Here is a 21,223-nt window from a genome sequence, read left to right as displayed (position 1 = left end):
AGTCGTATTTGTGTTGACAAAGTAACGATAGGTATAAAAGAAGAATTGTAGAGGATTTCTGACACCTATTGATGTGAGGAAGACTTTGTTGAGATTCCGAGTGAAATGATATTTAGACGCGAAAGATGTCATGGAATTTAGAGTAAAACCACGAGTTCTGAATGTTGTCGCGGTCTTTTGCTAAGATGAGGATTTGATTTGGAACGAGATGAATGGTAATGTTCGAGTATATTAGTGATTATGAAGTTTGGAAGTACTTAACAAGTGTGTGATGCTAAGTGACTATGAAGAGGATTGTGTAAAATGTTTGGAAGTTGGTGTCTCACTGACAAGATCCAATGAGAGGGGAGTGTGCGAGTTGTAAAGACTCAAGATGAATTATTAGGCTATGACGATGTTAATGAGTTTGGATGCAAACTCAGAAAGGACACTATTATGTAGTAACGATGGTTTATGCTTTAATATGGTTGTGGACTGTCTATTGAAAAATTTAGGACTTGATCACCATAAATCTCTTGTTGGTAGTAGACGAAATCATATAGATAGGATGAGCTGTTTGTTACCTTAATGGTATAAGATGTGATGAATACTAAGCCATGAGAATAATCACTCACCATGTTGTGGGAACTTATGAAGAAGTGAATATGAAAGAGTGCAACATATTGGACGGTGACTTGAGACAGGTAATCAGAGTCGCACAGCGAAAGTGTGATGTGGAGTAATGTTATGAGTACTACTCGCGGGAAGTGAGGAATTAATATGCCAGGAGCCTACATAGAGAATATGTATTGATCTATATGTTGGATTTAGAATCCAGTGGATGTAAGGATGTCGTGTCGAAGAATTATAAATCTTTTGAATAATTGCCGAGATGATGAATATGTTATTATGGTTGTACGTAGTTAACGAGTATGTATTTGGCGAAATTAAAACGATGAGTTGATACTATTTGATGCTGTAATAATTTTTTGCTGTTGTAAGGTGTTACCATAGATTTCCAGATATAATAAGGAATTATACTCTAGGAAGGACGAAGTTGATTTAATTCTTAGAAAAGAGCGAGACACAGTTTGAGCTATTTTGTAAGCAGTGGTATATTAAGGCTGATGGGTGTGATTATAATTACTTGTGGGTACTCGTTCAGATGGTTGGAATGTTTTAATAGATGAAATAAATTTGGAATTTGTTTTTGAGTGCGAGTAAGTATTGTTAAGTGGTAGATTAGTACCATGAATGGTAAAGAATGATTCTTGAACGAATGAGTAAAGAGAGTCGGAATCGGGTAAAACTCAGAAATCTAATTGGTAATGATGGTGGTAACGAGTAACTAGAGTAGTGCGGCGAAAGCAGAATGTAAAGTGTTGGATAATTGATGGAGTAACTTAAGAGAAGTCAGATAATTGAAATTTAATGGTATGAAGAATATTATTATTAAGGTTCTTGAGAAAAGCAGTTGGTGAAAGTATTATTTTATCTTTCAGATGGAAAAGTGTGTCTAAGGTTGGTACGTTTGGTAGATGGAATGCATTACAGCAGTGTTAATCAGGCGTGGTCATATCATGGACTGTGTAATTATATTATTCTGTTATGGGGCGCATTGTATAGGTTGTACCTCAATGTTCTATTGTTGTTAATTTTTTTTGAGATATAGCGAGTGGTACACCTTTGGATTGGTCGAATGCGACGTAAGAGAAAAAAATTGAATGCATGAGACATACTTTTTGTTGGTTATGTCAGAAGAATTTTGAGGATCGACTAGAGAAATGTTACCTAGGAACTGGAGAGTCAGATGAAGGACTCCTATCCGAGACTTTTCACTTGAAGTATGTTTTCGAGGACGAAAACTCTTTTAGTGGGGGAGAGTTGTAACACCCCATAATTTCAGTTTATTAATTTAATTTGAATTTAAATTAAATAATTGGAATTTTAGTATTTTATTTGGATTTAATTTGGAAAATGATGGAATAAGAGCTATTGGGCTTATGGTGTGATGTTAGTAAAAGAGGGGTGCTATTTGGTTAGGCCTTTTTACTAAGTTATATTCATTTTTATTTTATTTTCATAAAATAAGAAAAGGAACCAAGAGAAGAGAAAAAGGAAGAACACGTGAAAAGAGGAGAAGAAGAGGAAGAAGAGGACCTTCGAAGATTCGACTCTAAGGTAAGGGGGACTCTTCCGATTAGCATCTATTATAGGGTTATAGATGGTAGGACTGAATTAGATGCATTATTCGTGTCAATTGAGTTATATGTTAGGTTGGGGTTTTGGGATGATTTGATAAAAATTGTATGACTCAATGAGATTGCATGATTTGATGATGTTATGATGTTAGAAAATCCATGATATGTGTTATATTTGTGGTTATAACATGTATTCTATTGTTGTTTATGATTTTTGGTGTTTTTGACTCGATTTGGTTGAGGTTTGGTGGAATTGGGATAAAATTCGTATACTGTTTTCTGTGATTCGCGATTTTCTGAAATTGTCAGTTCGCGCCTTGAACTTTGTTGGCGCCGTGAACTGCTTGGCAGAAACTCAGGAAGATTTGATTCACTCAGTTTGCGCCGCGAACTTTGTTGGCACCGCGAACCCTGTTTTACAAAATATTTTCAAAACTTTGAAATGTCGTAACTTTCAAACCGTAAGTCCGTTTTAGACGCCATTTTGGACGCTGTTCCTTAAATTGATTGCTCTACCATATGAAATAAAAAACAACAATAACTTGATTTTATTTTGAAAAGTATCGTTTCTCCAATTGTGGTTTATTCTTGTTTTGCATAGTTGATGAGGTGCAATGATTTGTTGGTTGCATAATTGAATATGTGCAATGATGTGTGTTGTTATAATGTGATTGCTCCTGCTTGTTATGCAAATGGATGTTGTTCATGGTAAATATGGTTATCATTTGTTTTGATGAATGATGATTTAAATGCTCTGTTGTTGTTATGGTTGAGAAATAGCATAACTGTGTGTGGCTATTGATTGTTGTGTTGTTTGATGATTATGACATCTAGTTGTTTAATGTTGATGATGAGCATGTTATGGTTGACACATGCATTTCATAATCATTATGTGGCTGATCCTTGACGATGGTGGATCAGTGGTAGCTAATTCCCATTGTGTGGAATTAGTGATTGGGTGTCGCCGTATCCTTGACGATGGTGGATCGGTGAGATGGGTTATCCTAGATTTTGGTACCACATGCATATAGTTGCATTTGCATTAGGCTACTTGTATGGTTATAACATGAATGGAAGACTGTCCAATGTTATAATATGTGATGATGGTGTAATTGTTATGATTTGTTTGGATGAATTATGGTGTTGTCTTTTGGTAATGTATTCTATTTGTTGTTGTGTGTTGATGAGTACTTCCTGACAATCTGAATATAAGGAAATTGGGTGAATAATGTGACTATGATGTGTTATTGTTTATGATTCGATATCATTTGTTAATTGTGAATGAGACTCACCCTTACTGTTGATATTTTCAGATTGAGGATAGCGGCTTTCGGCTCGGTGAGGATTAGCTCATGAGTCAGTTTGCTTAGTATAGCGTCGATGTCATGCTCTGATATTGGAACACTGGGGGAACGCTAGTTTAGAGTTTATGAGATATTGCATAGATGATGTTATGCTTATCCGTTGATTAATGTTTCGCTGTGTAGAAACATGATTTTATTAAATTGATGATTTGCCCCTAAATGAAGCATGACAATTGATTTATGATAATTTGTTTTAAATTGAATTGTGGCACCCTTGTTTTCATGTTTTACTCTGAATTATTTTATTAATTTCTGCGGGGTTTAGAAGGGTGTTACAATAATGGGTGATCTTATTGGAAGTAAATCGAACTATTTTTTAAGTCCAAATGAGTTTGCACGAATGATGTTCTACACGAACATCCAAGAATCTAGGCCAAGATTATGATGTCTACCATTTCCTCTGAAAGACCAAAAGTGTCTTCAGTGTACCTACCCGGTGATCTTGTACATCTTTTGTTATCTATTGTTTCAAGAATTCGTGTAAGCCTTCCTTGTGTCCTGTTCTATCATTTAAGAGATAGTATTAGAATAACAAGAAATGGAAGTGACAGGATGAAGAATCACATTCCTCTCGGAAGATTCATTTCTGACCTTATTTCTGAGGTCATTCCAATCAATGAATTTAATGAGAATGATCTTGAAAAGAATATTTGAGAACCTTTTGATGATATGAATTTGGTAAGTATGGTACTTCTTGGAGAAGTATATAACCCTCTAGAACAAAAGGCAGTTAATATCCACTATCCAGGAAGAGTATCAACTGAACCAATCAGAGTATTAAGTCAAAATGAGACTATAAAAGAATTAATCTCGTTTGTCTCTTTCTCTAAAGTCTATAAATAAAGATCAAGAACTGAGAAGAAAGTGCTTGCTCACTGAAAAAGTGAACAGTCAAAGGTGATGGTTTCCACTATAGAAGCCAAAGCTAATGATTGCTACTACACAAGCCGAAAATGCTGTTAGTGCAAATTCAAAAAGCTGAAGAGGATGCCATCGCAAATGCTAAAGTTGTAATGCTACAACAATGTGAAGAATCAGAGCTCATTCATTGCAAATTATGATGCTGAAGCTGAAGAGGACAAGAAAAAGAAGAAAAGATTACTACAATATGCAACTCAACATTTTATCATAAACATCTTTGTATAATCTTGTAAAAGCAAGGAGTTGTTGCTCATATCTTGCTCAACACTTTTGTGTTGTTTGTACTAAAATTTTTGTGTATTCTATTTTTGAGAAGCAATCTTGTAAACACAATTGTTAATCATTTTTTCTATTGATTGTTCCTTTAGAGACTATTCTTAGTTTGTATACTCAAGAAGACGGTGACTGGTTGTCATATTGGGAAATCTTCTTTAAGGGACCAGTTGGGTCATAATTCTTAAAGGAGTAGTTGATCATTATATCTCTTAACGGACCAAGTGGGTCAGAATTCTTAAGGGATCACTAACATGTTGATCAACGTGCTTTGGGAAATCTTCTTTATGGGACCAGTTGGTTCATAATTCTTAAAGAAGTTATTGATCGTTATATCTCTTAAGGGACCAGTTGAGTCAGAATTATTAAGAGATCACTAACAGGGTTGATCAGTGTTTTATTGTTAGTCACCGACATTTGGCCCATGTAATTGTAATCATTTATATGATTAGTGGATTAAGTCCTTTTATATGGAAAAATACTTTGGCGGGTGGATAGGACTAACCTCTTATAAGTGGGACTTGGATAAATGAATGTGTTGTAACGCCCCTGACTGCTTTCGGGATGATTTACTAACCCCACAAACCAACACAGGTCAGTCGATCATCCCGAAAGACCCGTGTTGGCTTGTGGGGTCAGTCGATCATCCTGAAAGCAGTCAGGGGAGTTACAAATGGTATCAGAGCCATACCTTTCCCAATACAATGTGGTTCGAGGACGAACCATGCGGAAGCTGGTGGACATGTAACACCTGAGGTCGAAGAAGGCGAGGGGTGGTTGCACCGCATGTAACACCTGAGGCCGAAGGGGGCAAGGGTGGTCGCCACATCGGAATGAGAGGGATCCTGAGGCCGTGCAGGTATGGGACTGCATGGTTGAAGGAAAGCTTATAAGGATTGATGATACTACCTATACTAACAAGATGCATCTTCTTTTCGGTAGCCCGTTCCATAAGAACTCCACAGTTAAGCGTGCTTGACATGGAGCAATTCTAGGATGGGTAACCTTTTGAGAAGTTTCCCGGAAAGCGTGCGAGTGAGGTCAAAGCATGCTGAAAAGACCCGTGTTGGTTTGTGGGGTCAGTCGATCACCCCAAAAGCAGTCTGGGGCGTTACATGTGTCATCTTTCTATTAATTGCATGCGTTAATAGTCTGGGGCGTTACATGTGTCATCTTTCTATTAATTGCATGCGTTAATGTTTATCTAAACGAATATTTTTTTAAGATGGGCAAAGTTTTGAAAACCCAGTTGAAACCCCCCATTTCTTATGTTTTTATCTACCTTCGCCTATATGGTACGAGTACGAGAACAAACGTTCAAGCCCAAGCAGTATTGACTTGGTTACGGGAATTTATTCAAATTACCTGTATGAGATGAGTACTATAGTATCTTGTCCAAACTTTGTCTATTGTCATTCCTATACACGTGTCATTTTTATTTATTTTTCACCACCAGTATCTAGTCCACAAGATCGACTAATCTGGTTCGGGGGTCGGTTCTAAAATCAAGTGATTTCAGCCCCTTTCAACCACAGTTGCAGGAGATCGAACGATAATCTTCTTTACTAAATCCAGCGTCAATCATCACTGAACCAACTAACAATTAATTATGCTTGTCATTTTTCTAGACCCGTGAAGTATCAAAATAAGCTTAGTTTTTGTGATTTAGTCAAAGAGATGATATATTTAAGAACGAGTGTGATAATTAATTGAAGTTGATGGCTACAAATTTTTTTAAATAATAATATAATTATTATAATATTAAAAATAATAATAATAATAATAATAATAATAATAATAATAATAATAATAATAATAATAATAATAATAATAATAATAATAATAATAATAATATTAAAAGATACAACTATATTGTGATAAAAAAAGATAAAAACAGATAAAAGTAAATTTTTAGAAAGAGGGAGTAAGCCTTCCGCATACCACCCTATGACTTCATATTTTGCTATTCAACAGCAACTTGTGACCCACACTAGCATAAATAATAATTGTTGGATCTCCATCCCTTTCAACTAACTATTTAGTGTAGTGCCTCCCCTCCATATTGGAACAGCAACAAAAGAAAGAAAACACAACAAAATGTTTCTCATAATAACTTCCATCTCCCTCGTTCTCTTCATTCTAATCCAATGGTATTCCAACTCTAGAAAAAGCAACAACTCACCTCCTTCTCCACCAAAACTACCCATAATAGGAAATCTCCATCAACTTGGTAAATTCCCTCACCGCACATTTCTATCTCTAGCTAAAAAATATGGCCCTGTCATGCAAATCCATCTTGGTAGTGTACCATGTCTCTTGATCTCATCCTCCGAAGCAGCACGTGAGGTAATGAGAACCCATGATCATCATTTTGCAGACAGACCCCAAAAGAAAAATTACAAGATACTTATATATGATTGCAAAGATGTTTCAACCGCTCTTTACGGAGACTATTGGAGACAGTTAAGGAGCATCTCTGTGTTACATCTTCTTAGTACTAAAAGGGTTCAATCTCTTCGTTCTGTACGCGCAGAAGAAATTGGTTTAATGATGGAGAAGATAAAGCATTGTTCTTCTACTTCAGAGCCGGTAAATTTAAGTCAACTTATCGCTTCGACTGTTAATGATATTGTTTGTAGGGTTGCTTTGGGAAGAAAGTACAGTGGTGAAGAAGGAAAGGGATTTAAAAAGTTGTTCAGGGAATTTACCAATTTACTTGGTATGTTTATTGTTGGAGACTATGTACCTTGGCTTGATTGGGTGACCCATGTTTCTGGAACTTATGGAAGAGCAAGAAGAGTGGCCAAACGGTTCGATGATCTTTTGGAGGATGTTGTTGAAGATCATATCAAAAGTCACAAAGAAGCCAATGATGATCAGGGTGAAGAAAACCATAAAGATTTTGTTGATGTTTTGCTTTGGATTCAAAGGACAGAAGCACTTGGCTTTCCTATTGACAGAATTGTAATAAAAGCTCTTTTACTGGTAAGTCCACCTTACACATCCTCAAAGACAACTATGTGTAAAACTAAAATCTCTATTTCATGTATTATTTTTCGGAGAATTTATCTAACCAAGTATTTGTTTGTTTATACACAGGACATGTTTATTGGAGGTACAGGAACAACAGCTAGTTTGCTAGATTGGGAAATGTCAGAGCTGATAAAGAATCCACACATGATGAAGAAATTGAAAGAAGAATTGAAAAAATCGGCGAATGGTAAAACACACATAACAGAAGAAGATTTGGTAAACATGAAATACTTAAAGGCAGTGGTTAAAGAAACGCTAAGATTACATCCTCCATCTCCGCTACTAATCCCTCGAGTAAGCAAAGAAGAAACCGAATTCAACGGTTACCATATAAAAGCTGGGACACAAGTTATTGTAAACATTTGGGCGATTGCAAGAGATCCTGCGAATTGGGATGAACCAGAAGAATTCAAGCCGGAAAGATTTTTGGATAATACAATAGATGTTAAGGGTAATGATTTCACATTGATTCCATTTGGATCAGGGAGAAGAGGTTGTCCTGGGGTAGTGTATGCTTTGGCTGTGAATGAAATTATATTGGCCAACCTTGTGCATCAGTTTGACTGGGAAATACCTGGAGGGTATGAGACATTAGATATGGCTCAATCAACTGGCTTTCTTGCGCACAAAAATACTCCTATTATGGCACTTGCAACCCCTACTAGTTACTAAGAAGGAGTAAATGTGAACAAGTTGGAGGCAGTAAAAAAGAAAAGAAGAAGTTATAATGATACCAAAAAAATAGTGCAGTAACTCGTGCAGGAGCGTCATCTTATTTTTTAATTCTTGCAGTATGGTTTTGTTGCTAATTATGCTTTAAAACTGCAATCCATGGTATTTCTACTGAATTTTCCAAGTAAGATTTACAATAACTGAGTTGTCCTGTAATCTTTTTGGATTTTGCATTTGTTCCTCTAAAATAAATTTCATATTAGAATGCCGCAAATAATAGAGTAAATTTGAGATCACAACATATTTATGATATCGAATTCTACATGTGATTTCTTTCTCTACAAGTTACTCCACTTAACAATTATATTCAGAAATTAAATTCTACCAATTTAATAGTCAAACAAATTTACTAACATTTACTAACTCAGTGGCTAAACCGACCAATTTGACCCTTGTACAAATTGCATTTACAAAGAAAAAAGAACATTTTTGTAATTTACTATCTAACATTTACTAACCCATTGGCCAAACTGACCAATTTGACCCTTGCACAAATTGCATTTACAAAGAAAAAAAGGCATTTTTGTAATCAACAAAATACAACACAAAATTTTCTCCTTTTTCAACAAGTGTTACATTTTCATTGGTCCAATTTGATTTAGTCTACTTTCCCTCCATAACACCCTTTGGTCCAATACGTTTCAGATCTCTTTTGTGAACCCTAAACTACTCTCTCTATCACTTTCTCTGCTCATCTTCATCCCTTTGCAGATTCGTAGCAAGCCCCCGCCGGCGACTTCAGATCGGTGCACCCCCTTTCTCCACGCCACCCCAACCCGTGTTCTCTTTTCTGCATTCTCTTCCCACAAAACCTTAGACCGCGCTGCCCCCTTTCTCCATCCAATCTATGGCCATCACCACCTCCAATGGAGAAATCAACACCATTTTCTTTCTCTTCTCGTCACGCTCTCTTTAGAGAACCAAATCCGACAACACCCACGCATCTTCATCCCTAACCTCCTCTCCCCTTACGAGTGCAAAGTTTGTTCCTTTCTTACTTTCCAATACTATTGCTATGTTTATGCTATGCACCATTTTCAATTCTAACTGGTTTTCTTTTGTTGAAGGAGTTGAAATTCGTTCACAAGTGTAGCAGTACCGTTGGTTACAAACCAAACGTCTTATCCACCACTCTCTCACATCTCATTGCCACCAATTCTTTGCAATTCAACATTCCTTTTATTCCAATCCGAGGTAACTTATTTACCCTAATTTCAATTTTTATCTTTTAATTGTTTTCTAGAATACAACTCTCATTTGTTTATTTTGCAAATTTAATTACAGAAAGGTTGAAAGATAAATTAGACGAGTTTTTCAAATGTCAGTTTGAGCTCTTTATCGAATTCACAGGTTTAATCAGGTTTGTACTACGCTCACTCCATTCTTTAACTTATGCATAAACACTTATATGATAAATTTTTATGCAATAAGCGATTAATTAAGTTGTTTTTACCATCTTATTATATTATGGATAAATTAGTTGGAGTAGAGGAGCAAGCATTGGATGGCATAATGATGATAACCGGCCTTACCTTAAACAACGACATTTTTCGGCTAGTGTTACTCAGTTAAACTCTCCTTAGACCACAATTTGATGTAGAATTACATTCTCTTCCGATGTTTTACGGGTAAGTGTTACTTAATGAATTGTTGCATTGTCAATTGTTAATTAGTTTATTTTTAATGTGATTAGGAAAAATTAGGAGTGAAAGAGGTTAGTGATTTTTGATTCCGTTCTCTGTCTATTTCAAGTTCAAAAGTTTCACCTACAAAAATATACATCACAGAGGGTGTAGGAATCTACTTTTATGTCTCTTGTAATTCTCTTTCAGCTGTCGACTTTTACGGCTACATTCTAATTTACTTACTGAACCAAGTCAGTGGATCATTCTATTCCTCTTTGTTTATCTGTCAATAAAACTATGCAGAGTCTGATCAAATTTTTTGATTCATGTATACTTTCTATACTTTACTTTTTTGTTAAGCTAGATATAAAATTTGGCTGTAATTTGCGAATGGTATCAGCACCTACTTGGGAGCTTCTCCTATTGTTCAATATCTTGAGAAGTACTAACCAAATATAATAATTACATCAAGACTTGCAGATTCTGCTTTATTCTTAGCGCCTATGGTATGCAATCTAATTTGTTCTTTACTTCATATTTCCCATCTTTGCCTCCTTTCATTATTAAATGCTTAATTTTTAAGTAGCATAATTGAGTTTTCATTCGTAAGATTAAGGCTATTTTGATGCAGTAGGCAGGTATGTATGCTTGAAATCAAGTTGTGGACAAGTTTTGATGCAAGTTTAGGCTATTTTTTGAAAGATGTATATGGTCTGATCAGATGCAGCAAGGTTTTTGGGAACTGCCATGCAAACTCCAAATTGCAACCAAATGATTCTTTGGCAGGTTGGCAAGTTGCAAGTATGTGTTGAAGCAATTTGTAGTTGATTCACAATTGTTGCTATTGTTTGATGTGGATTAAACGCAAAGAGCTGAGAACGTTACTGTCGGGAAACTACTCAGGTACGCTGCTTTTGATTTTTCTACGCGTCAGTGGTGAGTCTTTTTTTATGGTAAACCTGCGTGGTTTTATAGTATCAACATCTTTCACGGATATGTGAAAACTTGTTAAACTTCGAAATTTGAGAAACACATCCATTTGAAAACCATCAAGGTTTTAAGTATTTAGTTTGTTTCTAACTCATCAGTCCATGTCAGCTTCCGTAGGTTATGGTTATTCTATTCATTGTGGAAAACATTTTGATAGTTTCGTAGGTGTTGTCTGCCTGTGATTTCATTTGTCATCCTGCTATGCTACTATTATGATGTATGACATACTCATATTTTAGTAGTGGATAACTGATTTTGAGATATTATTTCAAAGAGTTAAGCGCATTTTCTTATTTCAAGCCAATCTTGCTGCTGTTGGGCCTCATTATGACAAGGAATTCGTTGTGTGCTCTCTTGATCTGCTTTCTAGAATAGCAGAGGGTCTTGGCAGTGGAGAACCAAGTTTGGTACTCATCCAAATCATTTATTGAGATATGAAACTTTCATTTTTGTCTGTATAAAACATCTCTTCTTCTCGAATGTTATTTTCCTTTAATATTTTTCTTTATTGAACTCTTTCTCTACAACTTTACTTTCTTTACTTCTCCAAGTAATTGCAGCTATTTGCAGTTGCATATTCCTATCTATCCAGAAGAGGCATATTTTACGTTGAACCTTTATCTTGCATCCAAATCTTTATTTATTTATTCTTTTTTTGGATTGATAAATCCCAGAAACTATTTTGCATTTCATGAACTTCCTATGTTGTTTGACATATTGATATCTGCTTAAGAATAGTTAAAGTTAAACCAATGATTATATGATTGCTATTTGCTTGAGGTTACCTCAATTACTATTTTTCAGGTTGCCAGCCAATTTATTACACTGAGTTTGTATAGCTTTTATAACTTTTTTGTTTAGTGAGAGGCATATGTCGAGTCTTGGATTTTATTTAAAAGATTTGTCATATCTCAAAGTTGTGTGGGAAGAGAATGTATTGTTGTTAGCATATGTTTTCAATGCTTGATATTGAATGATTTAATGCTAACCATATATCTGTCATATCTCTTTTTCTAAAGTTCATTCCTTTGAATGATTTAATGCTATTGCTATATAGTGATGATAATTTCAAGGGACAACTGATTTGTGAAGGCATCGCTGAAGCATGGTCCTTGATGGACAACTGATTCCTTTGAACGATTTAATGCTATTGCATGTTTATTTGTATCTAACAGGTGTACCAAATTTATTACCACAATTTGAGGGATTGTTTTCCAAAAGAATGTAGTTGTAATGAATATTTTTCATTTTTTAGTTTCTGGTTTTGTTTTCAAATTATTTTCCTGTGAATAAATAATATTAAATTATTGAAAACATAGAACAAATTCTAAACAAACACCCTTTTTTGGGTAAGAATTTGGCAATGGGTGTTGAATATATGCTAACATTTAAGTTTGTGTTGGACAATAAGCTACACTTTAATCCACTTATAGATAAAAAGAATATTAATTTACAAATTGTGCCTTATCTATTTAACTGTTTAGTCAATGTACTATTTAGCTTATATTTGAAAAATCATTATTTTAACTTAGATAATTGCGTGATAGTATAATTTAGCAATCTAAAAAATCAATTTCAAGATAGTATAATTTATTTTTTAATTTAGATAATTTATTTATTTATTTCACAGGTCATTATCAACATAATATCTATTTTAATTTAATCAATAATTATCTTAATTTGAGAGACAAAATTCTTTTTTTTCTTTTTCAATAAAGGTATTTAATACACTTAAACCTTTTTTATGGATCATTATTTTAACTTAGAACCTAATTTTCATACTACTAATATCTTATTAGTAAAACTTTTTTTAATGGTTAATTTCCATTTTATATATGTAATTTGATCAAACTTCTTAACTTCACATTTTTTTGTATCGTTCAAAAAATACTACAACACAAATAATACACCCGGGCGACAGCACAGGTCTTTGACTAGTAGCTGTTCGTAGTTCAATTGGTTTGATCTGATTGAATCAAAAATTAAGAAGTTGGAGTTCATGAGTTTAATCTTTAGTAAAATAAAATAAAAATTATAACAACAATTCAAGTTTTATGATTTTTTGTATATATGATCAGATAATATAAAAACTGTCAAGGTTGGATTGATTAAATAAAATTTCTACATAGAGATGTTAAGTGGAATATGTTCCGCGAGAAAATCAGAATTAATTAGAAATCGAAGGTTGCAGATTGCAACAGTGGACTTGAGTTTCTGATGGGGTGAAAGGGGTTAACCTTTAAGGTAAACACTCCAACGCTCAAGTTAGTATGAAAGTAAGGTGAGTGAATGAAGTATGAATTTAAATTATATCTGAACAATGGCGTGTTCCATCCTTACATAGTAGAGAGGTTATAACCACTTGCTGATTGATTGCGTGTTTCCGCAAGTATACGGAGTGTATAAGAGTAATGTAAAAGATTGTCGATCCCACAAAGACCTTATAGTCAATCTATCTGTTTCTATTTTTATAGTGTTTATCTAAGGCGATCGTTAGACCGTTTGGAATAATTAGAGCAAAATAAAATAATAAACTTTGAAAAGGATTCAGAGAAATAATACTGGAATGTGGCTTTCATCGAACAACAATACTCTTCTTATTTCTAATTAGGATTACTTACGAGACATCATTTTCTACCTTGAAAAGGAATTAATTGAACAGGAACCGTCGCTCTCGCGTATTTGGAACCAAATTTTACTCTCTAATCTTTACCGGAGCTCTCACATTCCCCGGTTTCGTTTGCGTTATAGTAAACCCTTTTTTAAGAAATTAGATCTTTTAATCGGTTGAAAAGTAGTTTTGAATTGAAAGTTTAACTTAAAAGAATTCCCGACTTAATTCTGATTTCGACAGAAAAATACTATTAAAAGTATGTTTGTGAGTGTATTTTAAGAGATTTGTTCTTAAAAGGAATCCCGGTTTAAATCCGATTTCGTCAGAAAAAAATACTATTAAATGTATGTTTGTGAGTGTATTTTAAGAGATTTGTTCTTATTCGAGGATGGATTGAGAAATAGTATGTTGTGTTTGTTAGATGAAATAATTTGGTCCAAGTTTAAAGGATGAAATCGCACCTCGAAGGAAATATATATATATATATATATATATATATATATATATATATATATATATATATATATATATATATATATATATATATATATATATATATATATATATATATATATATATAATATGTTTAATTAAGCGTCTATATTAGGTTATCATTTTTTATTTGATTGAACTTCTATAATTTTTGGTATTCTTCTTTTTCCTTAACTCCTTTATTTATGCAATTCATCTTCTTCTTCTTATTTTGCGGTGCTAAGTTTTCAAATATGTTATTAACTCTGGTTTTATTTTTAAAGTTCTTCAAAATCAATTTTTAATGAACCATACAATCCCCCCCGGTCTTGTGTGTAAAGTCTCGAGTCCAACATGTGTCAAGTTTTACGATTATATCATCCATGCATATTTCTAGTGTTTCACCTATTTCTTCTCAATTTTTTTCATCATTCTCTGATAGGTTACCCTAACGTTCTTTACCTCGAATGGCATGACATTGTACTGATAGTTGGCTTGTTTGCTCCCTGGTGTAAGTGCATTGTGCATCTAAGAGGGAGGAGTGAAATAGGTGCTTTGAATAATTTTAGGTTTTAGAAAAATTTTACTTGATTTTCCTGTTTGATAATGATTATGAAAGCGGTAAAGAGAAAAAAAGTAAAGAACACAACAGAATTATACTAGTTCCTCTCACAATCTAAGAGTACGTCTAGTCCCCTTATAACACGCAAGAGATTTCACTATTTGTTAGAGCCTTATACAAGCCAAATCCCAGCCTCTATACACAGGTTACTAACTAAATCACCAAAGCAAACTACCTTACGATTTTACAAAGTAGAAAAAGAAAAAAATCCTCCCTTTTTCACTCTCTAGTTTCTAACAATCCTAGATAACAAGGTATATAAAAATTTGGATTTTTATAAAATGTTTGAAGTTGTAAGACTTTTATCAATTTCTAAAATTAATATTCTCTCTCAAGTAAACAATTTCTAGTATGTTACACAAGTGCTCAAAATTTAAATGATGAAAATTTTAGTGATGGAATGAAATTCAATGCAGAAAGATTAACCCAAACGTTTAAGACACAACGCACTTGGTCAAAATTGAAAGATTGAGTTTGAATTGTAATGAAAGTGGTGAGTTTTCAAAATCGAAAACCTTTGCTATTTATACATGCATTACACCTTTATGAAAAAGTACAATACTATGAATCAATGCCTTGATTGATAGATGAAATTTAGTTTCTGTTGGAATCAAATTTTATGTGAAAAGTACCATTACTTCAGTGGTAACCGATTAACCCATATTCGTAACCGGTTACAGCTGAAGCATTTTATAAAAATTGGAATTTTTCGAAGGAGTTATCGATTACAACAATTGGTTAACCAGTTACACCTAATGCTGTTCAAAAAAAATTATATATATTTTTGTTTGTGTAACTAGTTAACCATATGGTGTAACCAGTTACACCTGATGATTTTGTGAACAATACCTTTAAAATTAGTTTTGAAACAAAACCTTTTGATGTTGAAAGATATGTAATGCGTCAAGATAAAAAGGACATAATATTTCTGATTACGATTGGTATAATCGACACACATCCTCCATTTTTCCGAGGCCTTTCAAACTAGAACCATATTAGATAGTCATTCAGTATACTTCGCTTCTGAGATAAACTTGGCGTCCGAAATACCTCTCATTATTTTCTTGGTAGCCTTAGCCTTTTTGGGACATTATTTTCTCCGTCACTGAGATACGTACCTAGTTCTGTCGTCCATGTTCAATTGGTGACAAGCCGCTTGTTGATCAATTTCAGGCATCTCATGTGGAGAGATAGAAAAGAGGTCGATGTTCACTTGGAGACATTCAACTAGCATGGGCCTTATCTCAGGGAAGTTCGAAACCCGATCTTGACTGGCCTAGCTGGATTATCTCTTAGTTGCAGAAATTTGAATTCTCTCTGTCTGAAGTAGGTTTATTTTCGCTCTAGCGCGTGTTGAGAGTGAGCTTGTTGCAATTCTTCGACGTCAAGGTTAGAATATCTTCGTGGATTCTTCTACTGTTTCTCTTTGCTTCTCGCAACTCTGTGTTAATAGTGATTGGTGCTCCTCATTTGTCATGATAGACCATCTCAAATACACCGTAGAAACAATCGCAACAATCACGTCCAACTGTGCTAAGAAACACCTTTCTAAAATGCCTTTGAAGGGGCTCTTACACCGTATATTATGAGAAAAAGGAGAGTCATTCGTCCCTTCACTTGATTGTAAAACAATAATAAACTATTAGTAAAAAAACTCATCCTAAAATTTAGGATAAAATATAGACAATATTATTGCAAATTTGTTTGATATGGAATATTGATTTGTTTTTTTTATTCTTCCGGCGGCTAAAGACTCACGTCCAGAACATTTTTGTTTCTCATTTTTATTTTATTGGGAATATATTTCATTTTCTTACTTGTCTCACTTTAAACACTTCCTAATTTATTCATTCCTTCTTTATTTTTTTCTTTCAGTATTAATAAAAACACACACATATATACAATAACTTATTTTATTTTACTTTCTAAAATGAATATATACAATAAAATGAATGATGGGTGTAACACCCCTAATTTTATTAAAATTAAAAGTGTTGCATCTATAATTTGTTGGATTCATGAAGTATCGAAATCAATTTTTTCTTTTTCTTTTTTAATTTTTGTGATTTTATCAAAGAGATCTATAATTAAGAATTAAGGAGGGTAGGTAAGTCTTCAACACACCACCCTATATGACTTCATTCATATCTTGATATTCAAAATGTCACACTATTAAAAATAATAAATGTCGGGCCTCCATCCCTTTCCACGAACTATATAAAGCAGTGCCTTTCCTCCATATTGGAACAACAAAAAAAGCGAATACAACACAATGTTTCTCATAATATCTTCCATCTCCCTCGTTCTCTTCATTCTAATCCAATGGTATTCCAACTCCAGAAAAAGCAAAAACTCACCTCCTTCTCCTCCAAAATTACCCATAATAGGAAATCTCCATCAACTTGGTAAATTCCCTCACCGCACTTTTTTATCTCTAGCTAAAAAATATGGCCCTGTCATGCAAATCCATCTTGGTAGTGTGCCATGTCTCTTGATCTCATCCTCCGAAGCAGCACGTGAGGTAATGAGAACCCATGATCATCATTTTGCAGACAGACCCCAAAAGAACAATTACAAGATACTTATATATGATTGCAAAGATGTTTCAACAGCTCCTTATGGAGATTACTGGAGACAGTTAAGGAGCATATCTGTCTTGCATCTACTCAGTGCTAAAAGAGTTCAATCTCTTCGTTCTGTACGAGCGGAAGAAATCAGTTTAATGATGGAGAAGATAAAACATTGTTCGTCTACTTCAGAGCCGGTAAATTTAAGTCAACTAATTGCTTCGACTGTTAATGATATTGTTTGTAGGGTTGCTTTGGGAAGAAAGTATAGCGGTGAAGAAGGGAAGGGATTTAAAAAGTTGTTCAGGGAATTTACCAATTTACTTGGTATGTTTATTGTTGGAGACTATGTACCTTGGCTTGATTGGGTGACCCATGTTTCTGGAACTTATGGAAGAGCAAGAAGAGTGGCCAAACGGTTCGATGATCTTTTGGAGGATGTTGTTGAAGATCATATCAAAAGTTACAAAGAAGCCAATGATGATCAGGGTGAAGAAAACCATAAAGATTTTGTTGATGTTTTGCTTTGGATTCAAAGGACTGAAGCACTTGGCTTTCCTATTGACAGAATTGTCATAAAAGCTCTTTTACTGGTAAGTCCACCTTACACGGCTTCAAAGACAACTCTGTGTAAAACTAAAATCTCTATTTCATGAATTCTTATATGTTTGTTTATACACAGGACATGTTTATTGGAGGTACAGGAACAACAGCTAGTTTGCTAGATTGGGAAATGTCAGAGTTGATAAAGAATCCACACATGATGAAGAAATTGAAAGAAGAAGTGAAAACAGCGGCGAATGGTAAAACACAGATAGCAGAAGAAGATTTGGTAAACATGAAATACTTAAAGGCAGTGGTTAAAGAAACACTACGATTACATCCTCCATCTCCGCTACTAATCCCTCGAGTAAGCAAAGAAGAAACCGAATTCAACGGTTACCGTATAAAAGCTGGGACACAAGTTATTGTAAACATTTGGGGGATTGCAAGAGATCCTGCGAATTGGGATGAACCAGAAGAATTCAAGCCAGAAAGATTCTTGGACAATACAATAGATGTTAAGGGTAATGATTTCACATTGATTCCATTTGGATCAGGGAGAAGAGGTTGTCCTGGGGTAGTGTATGCGTTGGCTGTGAATGAAATTATATTGGCCAACCTTGTGCATCAGTTTGACTGGGAAATACCTGGAGGGTATGAGACATTAGATATGGCTCAATCTACTGGCTTTCTTGCGCATAAAAATACTCCTATTATTGCACTTGCAACCCCTACTAGTAAGTAAGGAGGACTAAATCAACAAGTTGGAGGCAATACAAATTACAAATATGAAAAGAAAAAAACTATATTGATACTAGTAATAAATAATGCAGTAAATCGTGCGCGAGCATCATCTTATTTTAATTATTGCAGTATGTTCTTGTAGCTGATTATGTATTAAAACTGCAATCTTTTGTATTTTTTCTGAACTTTCTTAGTACGATTTTGAATAAGGCAGTTGTCCAAATACTTTGCATATTGAATTTTTAATATATAAACTAAATGAGAGACTTTTGTAATGAGAGGTGAAAGAAACAAAGAGCAGCCATTAAATCAACTGAACATCTATGATTAAATCATTTTTTAAGAATTATTGTGGGTATTAACTTGCCTCTTCTCTCTCATAATTGTATTGTTCCCGTTCAACTCCCCTCTTTAGTAGTCTTTCTTTTTTCAATGTTATGAAGCTTCCATTTTTGCAGTTTTATTTTTATAAAGATAAAAAAATATATGTCTATGGACCAATCGTCGACCTATATTCTATCAAATAATATTTAAATTTTAAAATTATTTTAATAACATTTTTTTGTTGAGTTTAGTGCACTCAACTGGCGTCGCATTTTTTAGGCGAGATCTGACTGTTGATTTTTTTCTTTCCATTTTCTTTATTGTTGATTTACATGTATTACTTTACTATATAAGAATTACTTGGATCTTTTAAACAATTTTTGCTGTGTCTTGCAAGCTGAGACTTACTTTCCTCTCTGCAAGTTCTTTCCTCCTTTGAGCTTTAAAAGACTTTTTATTCCATCATCTTCTCATTTTGTATGAATTTTGTAAGTTCTTTCCTCCTTTGAGCTTTAAAAGACTTTTTATTCCACCATCTTCTTTTCTTGTATGGGTTTTGCGTTCTTTGATTCACCATAATCTTTACATTTCACTTACTTTTAATCGGTTCTTGATTTATTTTCTTCTCATGTACCATTTATCATCCTCTTTCTTACATTTTGTTGATTTTTTTCCTTCATTCTTATAATAGCCGGTGTAAGGAATATAATTGCAAGTATGATAAAAAAAACTGATGATGGTGATTCTTCGTCATCCACTGAGGTTGAAAATCCAAATATTCTAAATGTTGAATCTTTAGAGTGTTGAGTTTAGAATCTGATAAGATCACACGCCTTCATACTAGAGTCAGAACCTATAAAGCAAAAGCTACACAGTCGATCAAAACCGTTAGAGTATACAATTGTTCGTTAAGATAACATGTAAAGTTATCATCAACACTTAAGGCCAGATACGGAACCAATCTTATTCTTAGAATTGGAACTTAGATGTTTGAATATTGACAAACTGAACATAAACTTTAAGTGAAATAATGTAGAATTGATTTGGAAGAAGATAAAAGGCCAAAAGCATACTAAATTTCATTAAAATATGTGTTTCAATTAAAAGACTTAAATAAATAAAAGAGAGGACCCAGACTCAAACATTTTCTCACAAGTTATTTCTCTCTATGACTTGGATGCTTTAGTTCTATAGAGAGTGCTTGATGAATTTTGCGACCCTTGACGACAACAATGAGGTCAACTTATATACTAATACAATGTTAACCCTCGACATCGATTATCTCCACAGAACTTGACACGTATCCTCTTATGTGGGCTTCACTCTTCTAGTTTGCTTCCACGCGTCTTTAATGTTTAAACTGCTCAAACCAACCATCACGTTGATGACTGCATTTGAACCCCTCAACGATCTCTATCAAGAGTCTCTGGTCAACTCCTATAGTGTCGTCAAAACATCCTTAGTTTGGTTGAAGCCTAGACTGGAAATTACACTAAGTCCCCAACATCTGATGGACGTGTTGATCTTGACACTTTATCGAAGAATTGATTTTTGCAAATATTTTTGAGATACTGGACATGTTTTGAAGAAAGAGTGATCTTAATCTTACGAATATGTTCTAGAGACTCTTCTAAACCATGCCTAGTAAGTTAGTCCATTCATCTTGGTCGACGTGACTAGTGTGTGGAAGACTGGGTATTTTCATACTTAGTCATTTTCAAATGTGGTTATTAACATTCTCTGAAGAATCCTTCAGCTAAAATGTCCAAGCTAACACACTTCCAAGTAATCAACAACTAGAGCAATAACATTTTCTTTAGTGACATCTCACGGGGTCCAGAACAAGCCCATGATAGACAGATGAAAATAGACAAGAAACATCATCTAGTGTAACGCTCATCTCACCATATGGCATGTGAAATTATGATGTCTTTGGATCCCATTTCTATGCAAGTGCTGATACCAAGTTTTGGTCTATCATCGTCAAATTGGTTCTTTGGAGTGAAGATAAAGCAGAATCATTCATCCACCTCTGCATCTTAGGTGGGAGATAGTGAGGAACCATTAATGTAAGCTTGTTTCCCCATCCAACAACCTTCATTTCTTTTTTCGGACCTCTCTTCAGAAAATAATTAAATGAATATATGTTATTGTTTATGTTGCACCCTGGTTTTTACCCTACAATTCCATTTCATTCGCATCATTACATCTCATATGATT

At 34.1% G+C, this 21,223-nt stretch overlaps 2 protein-coding genes and 1 long non-coding RNA gene across 3 annotated transcripts; all 3 read left to right on the top strand.

Moving 5' to 3' along the window:
* The first annotated feature begins 6,802 nt into the window (after positions 1–6,802).
* On the top strand, positions 6,803–8,737 carry LOC131617075 (cytochrome P450 736A117-like). Its single transcript, XM_058888455.1, has 2 exons — positions 6,803–7,723; positions 7,838–8,737. Exons 1-2 carry the CDS (start codon positions 6,836–6,838, stop codon positions 8,441–8,443), a joined length of 1,494 nt encoding a protein of 497 aa, XP_058744438.1. The 5' UTR covers positions 6,803–6,835; the 3' UTR covers positions 8,444–8,737.
* Positions 8,738–9,596: 859 nt separating this feature from the next.
* On the top strand, positions 9,597–10,092 carry LOC131617074 (uncharacterized). Its single transcript, XR_009288416.1, has 3 exons — positions 9,597–9,697; positions 9,788–9,863; positions 9,984–10,092. It is a non-coding gene; the product is annotated as an uncharacterized LOC131617074 (long non-coding RNA).
* Positions 10,093–17,061: 6,969 nt separating this feature from the next.
* On the top strand, positions 17,062–18,864 carry LOC131617073 (cytochrome P450 736A117-like). Its single transcript, XM_058888453.1, has 2 exons — positions 17,062–17,985; positions 18,075–18,864. The coding sequence occupies exons 1-2, from the start codon at positions 17,098–17,100 to the stop codon at positions 18,678–18,680; spliced, it is 1,494 nt and encodes a 497-aa protein (XP_058744436.1). The 5' UTR covers positions 17,062–17,097; the 3' UTR covers positions 18,681–18,864.
* The last annotated feature ends 2,359 nt before the right edge of the window (positions 18,865–21,223 follow it).

The sequence above is a fragment of the Vicia villosa genome, linkage group LG7 (assembly GCF_029867415.1).
Source record: "Vicia villosa cultivar HV-30 ecotype Madison, WI linkage group LG7, Vvil1.0, whole genome shotgun sequence".
Taxonomy (NCBI): domain Eukaryota; kingdom Viridiplantae; phylum Streptophyta; class Magnoliopsida; order Fabales; family Fabaceae; genus Vicia; species Vicia villosa.
This window is presented reverse-complemented; position numbering and strand designations above follow the sequence as displayed.

Coding starts and splice junctions, on each gene's coding strand:
- LOC131617075 (XM_058888455.1), top strand. CDS start 6,836: ATGTTTCTCATAATAACTTCCATCTCCCTCGTTCTCTTCATTCTAATC. Junction 7,724..7,837: donor TAATAAAAGCTCTTTTACTG/GTAAGTCCACCT, acceptor GTTTATACACAG/GACATGTTTATTGGAGGTAC.
- LOC131617073 (XM_058888453.1), top strand. CDS start 17,098: ATGTTTCTCATAATATCTTCCATCTCCCTCGTTCTCTTCATTCTAATC. Junction 17,986..18,074: donor TCATAAAAGCTCTTTTACTG/GTAAGTCCACCT, acceptor GTTTATACACAG/GACATGTTTATTGGAGGTAC.